The sequence below is a fragment of the Spinacia oleracea genome, chromosome 5 (genome assembly GCF_020520425.1).
Source record: "Spinacia oleracea cultivar Varoflay chromosome 5, BTI_SOV_V1, whole genome shotgun sequence".
NCBI lineage: Eukaryota > Viridiplantae > Streptophyta > Magnoliopsida > Caryophyllales > Amaranthaceae > Spinacia > Spinacia oleracea.
Genome location: NC_079491.1, coordinates 49,471,674 through 49,482,172, shown reverse-complemented (window position 1 = coordinate 49,482,172; position 10,499 = coordinate 49,471,674). Strand labels below are relative to the sequence as shown.

Below are 10,499 nucleotides of genomic sequence, written 5' to 3'. Positions count from 1 at the left end.
GAGTTCCAGATAATTTAAGTGGGGTACGAGCAACTCCAATGGTGAGATATAACATGTTGTGGCTAAGTTTGCCACATCAATTTTTTAACTATAATTGATTAAAACTACAAGTTATTACATTGGTGGGCTACAATACTTTGTAGCTCCCTATAATATTTAATTTCAATAATTTATTTATGGATTAATTTATCAGAATAATCCCAACTTTTGGCGATTTGCTTTTAATAATCCCAACTTTAAGTTATTTTTTAATAATCCAAACTTTAGGGATCATTTGCTTTAAATAGGCCCATATGACCGGTGATCGAAAGAACAAGTCAAAATTTGGCCACATGTTTAGATTATCAACGGACAAAAAAAAAAGTTTAAAACCTCCCACCATTCTTAACGGTCATCTTCTCCCTCTTCTTCCCCATTTCACCTCCAGCAAAACATTCAACCACTAGGCTCCTTATCTCCCTTCTTACCCCAACAGTTTTAATTTTGATTTTGCAATCACCCAAACAATTCAAAATTCTCAAAAAAAGAAAAAATTAAATCACCTCCTGCTACAATTTATTTACGGATGCTTGCCCATTTTTCACCTTCCAAAATCAACCCAGCCTAGTCCTATTAGTTCAATTAATACCCCATTGAAATAAAAATCCCAGAAAATATTATGATTTTTGATAATCAACAACAATAATTTTAGAAAAAATGAATTTAAATAATCAAATTGAATTGAATCGTTATGGGCAAACATTAAATTATCAATGTTATTGTTGTAGTTGTTGGTGTTATGTCGTGTTGATGTCTCCGCTGCTTCTTCTCTCTTCTGCCTCATCTCCCTCCGCGCCATTACAAGAGTGTACCTGTTGTTGTATGCAGTGGTTGATGTTGAAGCTGATTATTGTTTTCGTAGATATTGTTATAGGCCTTTAAGGGTTGAATGTTACGTATATTACTCTTGTTTTGGATCAAAGGGCTGCCTTCAAGATGAATGTTTTGGATCCACCACGAATACCAATATACGTAGTACATTGCACTATTACAGTTGTAGTCTTGTAGTGATTCATTGTTGTTGTGGGTGTTGTGTTGAACTGTTAATGTTGCTGCTAACATGTTAATTGCTTCTTCTCTATTTTATTAAATTTTTTTTTTTTGTTAAAAGTCAAGTATTTATGACCAATGACAACAAGACACGTGTATATTTTTACCTGTTGGGTAAGGTTGATTCCGGTTTTGACCCATTTAAAGTGAATGACAATAAAAGTTCGGATTATTAAAAAAAAAATTCATAGTTGGGATTATTAAAAGCAAACCCTCCAAAGTTGAGATTATTCTAGTCAATTTTTCCTTTATTTATTTGAGCTATATTTTTTTTGAGCTACGTAGCACAAAATAGCTACAAGTTTTTTTGAGCTGCTTATGACTTGGAATATATATAGGAAGGTTTTGTCTTTGTTAGAATATATAGAACGACAGCGTTTTAACTATCTATTTTATGTTACGGCGCCGTTTTTATGCCCATTGCTCTGTTTTCGTTTTTAAGGCTTGGTTTTTTCACAGTCAAGAAAGAAAGAGTTAAGTTGAAGCTCCCCTTTTTTGAGCTCACAAATTTGAGAAGAGAGAGAAATAATGGCGGAGATTGAAACCCAGAAAGGATTTCAAATTGATTTGGGGAATCTTTTCGCTTTTAACCCTAATCACTACTTCCCTGTTATCCCATCTTCAAGGTAAACTTTTGCATTGCTTTTTCGTCTGAAATTGTTAGAAATTTGCCTTTTTGGTGTACTCATGTTCAAATTTCTGAAGTTTATTATACTGGGTTGTTTTTTCTCTCGTTTTGTTTAATTTCTTTGCAGTAATCTTCTGGATTTTGTTGATTTTGATAATGTCTCCTGTGAAACTCGCACTAATTCGTGAACCCATATTTTAATTTGTGAAGTTTTTTTTTAATTGGGGTTGTTTTTTACTCTATTTTTGTTCGATTACTTTGAAATTAACTTGTGGGTTTTGTTGATTTTTATTTTAGGGGAAAAACAAAAAAACTAAATTTGTCCCCTTTTTAGTTTATTAGGTATTTGTTGAATTGGTATAAAAGAGAAACTGATTGTTTGTTTTAAACTGAAGGGAGGAGTTGGTGAAAGAATGCCTGGAGAAGGGAACAGAACTAGCACAAGCAATTGCAGATTCCCTCTTCAACTTGCCCGCTACTGAAGATGTTGATGGACCCATTGTCAAATTGCCTCCACCGACTACTAGACTTCCTAGGCAGAAGCATGTAAATGCTCTATCTTTATCTCTTGCTTTTGTATTTTTTTGAGTATTTTCTTTGTTCCTGGCCTGTTTCGGTGGGGATGATATGAGTTTAGTTTTTCATTAATGATAAGTTTTTGATGTTACATGCATTCCTAGCGTACTTAAAACTTATTTAAAATGCCAGTTTCGAGTTGTTGGCAATGAAGATGGACTTGTTGTTTGATATGACCTAATATAATTAGAACTGAGTGCAATTACAAAATATGAGATTGTGTTACCAGCTTAGTGGACGAGTGTTGATTTTTTTTCCGCTGCTCTTGGTTGTATAAGAACCAGATATGTTTTGAAACATCTAGAGCATTGACCCCCTAATGGTGCATATTTGAGCTTTATATGCAAAGGAAGTACATTGGCTGTAACATTAAAAACAAACATTTGGCTCTTGGAAATCTGAAATAGTGATAGCTGAAATTATTAGGGGATGTTGGTATCATGATCTTTGATATCTTAAATTAGTTTCAAGCTCTCCTATATGACTCCTTCTTTCTAAAAGACTAAATGGGTGTTGCTAGGGGGGGATTGTACATTAGGACCATGAGGATGCGACTTTTAGCATTACAAATTGCAAGTTGATGAACTTAGTTCTGGAATGTATCTTCTTCTAACTGATGATAGTCAACTGCTTCAGTAGGCATTGCTTTCAACAGTATCACTCCATTTTGCTGCATCTGTAATTATATGATTAGGAGGTATCATGTTCGAAAGTATGGCTAAACTGTGATTTATGTGTCTGTCACTTTCTTCTCCAGCTCCCCAAAGCACAACCTCAAACAAAGTGGGAGGCTTTTGCACAGAAGAAGGGTAAGCCGATTAGTTTTTTATTTTTAGTAATGTCTTTGGGATTACTTCATGACAGCAAACCAATTAATATACCTTGATCTGAAACAACTTTCCAGGCATAAAGAAGCGCAAGAAAGACAAAATTGCATATGATGAAAGGACTGGTGCTTGGAAGCGCACCTACGGGTATGATCGTGCAAATGATAAAGATGATATTCCTATTATTGATGCCAAGCCAACTGATGGTAACGAATTTCCCTTGTATTCAGAATTTTTCGAGCTGACATATCAAAGTGAATTTTCCATGCTAAAGTTATTAATGTTGTCTGGAAAATCTGTCTTCCGTGACCGCTGTGTCTTATTTTGGGTAATTGCAGAGCCTGGCTTGGATCCTTTTGCAAAGCGAAAAGCTGAGAAGAAGCAGCGAGTAGAGAACAATGAGAAGAATCATTTGAAGAATCTAAAGGTGGCTTCAAAGATTGGTGCCCTGCCAAGGTATTGTCCTTTTACCTAATTAATGCCGCTTCTATTTCCTTCCTGGGAAACAAGATCTGTTATTTGGCTGTATTTTACAGAGTGCTTTTCCTAACAATTACCTGTATTAGTAAGGGAATTAACGGTTTGATTTCCCAACAACACAACCAAAGGCCAGTGGTCTCAACGACTGCTCAGGAGCCAGCTTCAATCTCGATATTCGTTGCCATTGACGAAGAACACCGACCTATCTAACTGAATAAGAAACTCAAAGTATAACTAATATCCATCCTGCAAGTTATTTGATTTGATACTCCGTAATATATTAACAATAATTTAATTGGTATATCCAGTCCCGAGTAGGGGAGTATAACAATAACAACTACTTTCCGGTTAGGATCTTGAATAGTCTTTGAAGATTTTTATGTACACAGCCCTATCTTTGACCAGCGCAAATTAATAAATGTATTACTCTGTATTATTCTTGACTTGATTCGATTCTTTTTTCATCTGTTCTCAGAAATTTTAGACCATGAGAGCAATAATTATCTGATATACAGTGTAGTTCTTGTGCCTTTATATGTCTCTTTGAGGCTTATTGTGACACGCTTTCCCTCAACTCCATTATGGGTTGCTTTTAATACTTCTTATTGATATAGTTCATGTTTACCTTGCGTTTATTTCAATAATTGTGTTTCTGCTTTTCTTAATTCTAGTCAATAACTATTTCATGAGTTGTAAACCTTGTCAACTTGATGAAGGAGATGTTTTCCTTGCATTTCATGCTTTCCACTTTCTTCTTTCGTTTTAACTTCCTGTCCTCTCCAGCTTTCTCGTGGCAATTCTTTTTGTCTGCCTTAGTCCTTTTCTCGTTATTTTACATATGTTTACCTGTTCTATTGGCATCCTGCTCATTAAACAGTCATGCGTTGCTAGCTTCCTTCGACTTATTAGTATGTTACCTGTTCTAATGACATCCTGATTTTTTTTGCTGGTGTTGGTAAGACATTGGAGATTTAAAACCTCAACATCGACTAACTCATTTTGCTGCTAAATCACTCTTGCCCAGCATGATATATTGTCCAACAGTACACATAGCCATATAGGTTTCGCTTCAATTTTGTGATTCATCGATGCTTAATATTAGCACTACATAAGAGAGTATGAATTAATTATTGATAATTCATGTTAAACGTCTTCTAGTTGTAATTTAATATTCAGTATGTCAAGACAAAACATAGTGTTTCTGGATTTTTTTTTCATGGGCCTTGAACAGATTACAAAGTATGATGCTATTGAATTTACAACATTAAGCATAATTCATTATTCACATTATAGTATATATTTCTGCCTTGCAAAATACATTGGGATTTACTTGTTAGTTTAGTAGTCAGTCTACGTAGAGCCCTTGGCAAATTTTTATTTTGCAATCTACCCCTCATTTTTGTGAATGTCACCCTCAGCCAACGCCACGTTTCAAAATTTTCATGTTGCGTATATGAGTATATCTGTTTGCAAGTTGCTGTACTTATTACCTTCAGAAGAAGATGCTGATAACAGTTGTTTTTTTTCTTTCCCAGCCATGTTCAACTAGCTGCTACAGCATTGCCCATAAGTGGAAGTCATGCCGCTCCAAAGAAACTCAACAAAACTGAACTAGAGGAAGTTGCTGGTGCAGCTGCAACATCCACAGCTAGTATCGGGAAATTTGACAAAAAATTACCTGGAGAAAAGCCATTAAAAAACAAAGGGAAACATCGAAAGGTTTGTGTCTCCGTAATTCTCATTTTTAATTATGTCGTTTAAACTTCCTTAAACTGATATATTCACTTTGTCACTGCCCTTTAAATTGGTGGTTTTTCCAGTTTCTACCTGTTGCACAAGGAAAGGGTATGGGTTCGCAAGAAAAAGAACAAACTGATAAGATTCTGAACAAGCTCTTTTCCAAGCATTCTCACGAGTCACTTAATGTCAACAAGGTATGCTAAATTGCAGGACTCACCAGTTAACTTTGAACACAAACGTTTCCTAAATTTGCTGGTTTCTGCCATTGAACTCAAATTGAAATATTGACTTGGTTTTGGGATATCATTTACAGGCTGTTAGAAATATCAATTTGCAGCAGGAGAAGCAGCAACAAAGGAACAAACGAGACAAGGGTTCCTCAAGTAAGTTGGATCCGAAGAAAAAATCTTTCAAGAAATCCCCATATAAAGGATCTTCAAACAAGGGATCTTCAAACAAGGGATCTTCAAAGAAGGGGTCATTTAAATCAAAATCATCTTAGAACTGTTTAATCATACATGTGTGTGTATGTATGTAGTAGTATGAGACATCAAAATTTTGGCTATTTATGCAATTCCAATTCGAGTTTGTTATTTCTCTCTACTCTCATTTCCGAGAAGAGCTTGCATTTGAAACTGGGAATACTAGTATTATGCATAGGGCTGTCAAAAATTGACCCGATCCGAGAAACCGACAGAAACCGACCGACATCCGAACCGAATATATCCGAGAAGTAAAGGCTCTTGAAACCGAACCGAACCGATCCGACATTGATCCGAAATCCGATTTGACCCGTAAATCAAAGACCCGAACCCGATCCGCTAATAACCCGAGGAGACCTGTGACCCGATTAGTATCCGACTAGTTTTAACCGAACCTAACCCGCATCCGACCCGATAGCAATTCGAAATCCGATTTCACCCGATAGCTACTGTAATCGACCAGACCCGATAAAACCCGATATCCGATTTAACTCGCATTGGTGTTGACCCGGTCCGAAAGAACACGTAACCGACTTTCAACCGAATTTTGGACCGAGGGAGTAGAATTTTAAAAAATTAGTATTTGGCATCTAATGTTAGATTTATAAAGTGATCTGAATTTGATAGTGAACTCGAGAGCTACTCGATCCATACAACATAAGAATACAAGCCAACCTGATCTTAGCCCGAACCACAAACCGCAAAGTGCAAACCGCAAACTCAATCCGTAATTGACCCCGATCTGAGGTGCGACCAGTCCGAACTTGACCTGAACCCGAGACTCACGGTCAAACATGACCCTAACCCGAGACTATATCCGATTTAGACATGACCCATTCCCGCAGTAAATCAGTTAAAATAGTAAATGAATCTGACATTGTAACACCCCGACAATTCTCTCTTTTCTAAAATAATCTTTTAATATAAAACGTAGAGAATTATCAAGGCATTATCCCCCGTGTGAAAACGTAACGGCTTATTCAGAATTTTGCAGCGGAAAACATAAAACTAACTTTTAGGTTCATAAATAATCGATTACATGTTAAGTCCAAAACCAATTAACGGAAATAAGGGAATACGAATAGTACGACAAATTTCAAATCCAAGTTAACAAACCAAATCACTTAATAAAACAAATATAACTACAAGCTCTCTAATCCCGATCTCAATGATGCATCATCTTCAAACCTGTAGATGGGCAACGCTTATTGATCCTTAGAGATTGCTCACCAAAGATGGGTCATCACAGGATCAATAAGGCATAGCCATGATCAACACACACAAACAAAGCACGTAATCAGCAAAGCTGAGTACTACATACTAAAAAAATAATAATCCTAACATGATACTATTAAACGAACAACCCTAACATGATACTAATGAACATAAATAAGGGCAGACAAAACATGATAATTTGACGACCATACTTGACTAGACTAGGCTAGACTTGTAACAATAATATTATTTTGGTTGAAATAGACAATGGACCGAGTTGTCCATCCAGAAGTCTTCAAAAAGGAAGACGAGGTACGGGCGCGACTCCGTAACCTCAGTGACCTGCGATATCGAGGAACGTTTGAATAAAAATAGAACACGGTGATCAATCCGGTCCCAGAAAAGGCCATGGGCTACCACCATGAACCCCAACTCCTGTTTGTCCGTCACTTTAGACGTGCACAGTCTAAAGCTATTGCTACTCAGTTTCACTTTACATGATTTACAAATTGAGACTTTGTTATGACTCAACAATCACATAAGGCATACAATCCACATTTGTTCACGACTGTTTTTATCTTGGAATTAAGTAAGTGATCACAAAAGCATCAATCAAGACTCATTCCAATTAATCCAACCTTTCCTTTAACCATGATCAACCCCTGTATATGGGTATAAGGTTTCAACTTACTAAACAAGGTCCACAGCCCTCATAAAGTAGTGAAAAGCTAAAAAGGGAACAATAATCAATCGATCCAAACCAACATATAGAATAATCTAGTGTTCCCAACCAACATGTTTGTATCAATCATCCAAACTAACATGTTACAATTCTCATAATGCAATATAAGTTCAATATGTCCGTCCAACAGTATTAAACATGCAATTTCAACATAACCAAGTTCAACAACAAATTTAACATGGTTTCAACAATTAGCACACATTCCAAGCACACAGGTATGTACGTACCTTGTGTAAACAAACTGATATGCCACTTTAACACTTTCAAAAGTCGCCTAAAGAGAATTCTCCGCCTAAAACAACCAACAAATAATCCCAATCAATTTCTAATCATTGGCAACCATCATAAAGCATTCTAATTGCATCCTAAACACATTTAGAACTTTCCCCAATACCAAAACTTGAACATTTGATTTCCTAGCATCATAATTAGTGAACTAGTGATTGAAATTCATTGAAAACTTTTTGTAAACATCGTACTTTAAGTTTTCAGCACTATAAACTCATTTAAAAACTTCACCAAGGTCAATCTACGTTCCTAGTACATCAAAACAATAAATTTAATAATCCATACTCAACCTACCATGATTTAAAATCATAAAAACCTTGAATTTCATATTTTAAACAATCAAAAATCAATATTTCAATGTAATTAGATAATCTGAAAATTAATAACTTTATTATATAATTCGCAAAATTTGAAATTTATAATTTAAATCACAAAAACCATAACTTTAATTCAAGAAAACATAATTCGAATTAATAAAACATGATGAAGCCCTAACTTATATTTTAATTAACCAAAACTGAAAATAATTGGTTTATAATAACAACACCCAAATCTGAAAATCATATTTAACAATAAAAATTATAAATTTAATTCAAGAACATCATTTAAATTAACAAACTTTAATTAAAATAATTAGTTACTTAGGGTTTAAGAAATAACCAAGAATTAAAGAGGAGAGAGGAGTTTTGCCGGCGGACAGGTGGTGGCTCGCGGCAAGGCTTGACCGGCGGACGGTGGTGGCTCGCGGCAAGGCTTGACCGGCGGACGGTGGTGGCTGGCCTGGGTCGCGGTGCGGCTGCGCGAAACGAGAAAAGCTAAGAGGAAAGACGAAAACAGAGAGGGAAAAAGGACGACGAAGGAGAACTCGAAGGAGACTTACCGGCGGCGACTGGTTGGACGGTGGCCGAGGCAAAGGGCGGGGCTTGCGGCGGCTGCCGGTTCAACACAACCAAATAGTGAGAACAAAACCAAGGAATAAAGAAAACGGGGAACGAAGGAAGAGAACGACAACGAAACAGGAGGAGGAGACTCACCGGCGATGAGGAGACCGGCAGCGAGGAGACCGACGTGAAGGAGGAGAGGAACGGCGAGGAGAGAGAGTGGAGTTGCTGGTGCTGCTTGTCGTGCGTGAGATTGGAGGAAGGGGAGTAGGGGTTTGATTCTTTTACGTGAATTAGAAAAGAGAAGGGAGTATTGTTTTGGGGTTTTACTGGTTTGGGCTTTGCCTAATTGGGCTAGGAGTAGAATTTAGGTTGTTGAATCCGAAATGGTTAGGATTTGCTTTCTAATTTCAATAGAACGTGATTTCGAAATTCGAATTCGTTTTGACGTAAAATTCAAACATACATTTTGATTTCGTAAATCATTAAAAGTATTCAAAATGAAATAAAATAATTATATTTTAATTACATATTCATTTCTAAAATCCGTAAATTATATTTAAATATATTAATATACGTTAAAATATATAAACAAAATGTATAAAATTACGGGGGATTACAATCTACCCCTCTTAAAAGAAGTTCCGTCCCGAAACTTGACACGAAAATTCACATATCTTTCCAAACTTTTCAACCTATTCTTATTGTAGAAGTACTTTGTGCCACTCTTGTGCACTCTTTTGCCAACTAAGCGTTACTTGTAATGCTCGAGACCACATTTTCTTATGCGGAGAATCTATTTACTTGCATCAACATGTAAAGGTTGCTAAAAATAAGCATAAAATGCATAAAATTGCCATAAAAATAGGTAAAAAGCGCGAATTTCTATCACATTCTACCCCCCTTAAAGAAAACGAGTTACGCTCCCGTAACTCATCCCAGGGAATGACTTTGGATATTTCTACTTCAACGAGTCATGCCCCCAAAGCTATATTTCCACTAAAATCGTAGCAAGTGGGATTTCTACACTTCTTTCCACACAATGCCTCAACAGGTTCCATCTTAAAGCTCGCATAGTAACTATTGTTGCAAGAAATTCAATCACTCTAGTTGGATTTTCAATTACCCGTAAAGTCAATAACACAGAATCTCAACGTATATTTGTAGTGATCTCAGTCTGTCTATCGGTTGCAGGGTGGAAAGTAATACTCATTTCAATGTCGTTCCCAAGATTCACTAGCCCTTTTTGCCAAAATTTCAGACTTTTATGGTCGGTAAGGATCTCAAATGTTGCCCCATAAAGATAATGTCTCCAAATCATTCAAAGCGAACACACTAGCAGCTAGCTTTAGGTCATGGGTAGGGTAATTGGTTTCATAAAGTTTTAATTGACGCGGCAATAGGTGCGGAGGTCAAGCGCTCTTTTAAAATTTAGAAAGCTTTCTCACATTTCTTACTCCACTCGAATTTCGATTCCTGTTTCAACAAGTTGGTCAATGGTTTTGCTCTCTTCGAAAAGTCTTTCACAACCTCCTATAATGGTCATCTAGG

General features: G+C 36.3%; 1 protein-coding gene across 1 annotated transcript; it reads left to right on the top strand.

Annotated features, from left to right (window-relative positions):
• The first annotated feature begins 442 nt into the window (after window positions 1-442).
• LOC110775213 (ribosome biogenesis regulatory protein homolog) lies at window positions 443-5,943 on the top strand. Its single transcript, XM_021979813.2, has 8 exons — window positions 443-1,715; window positions 2,113-2,263; window positions 3,051-3,102; window positions 3,198-3,326; window positions 3,459-3,576; window positions 5,136-5,319; window positions 5,421-5,534; window positions 5,654-5,943. Exons 1-8 carry the CDS (start codon window positions 1,618-1,620, stop codon window positions 5,840-5,842), a joined length of 1,035 nt encoding a protein of 344 aa, XP_021835505.2. The 5' UTR covers window positions 443-1,617; the 3' UTR covers window positions 5,843-5,943.
• The last annotated feature ends 4,556 nt before the right edge of the window (window positions 5,944-10,499 follow it).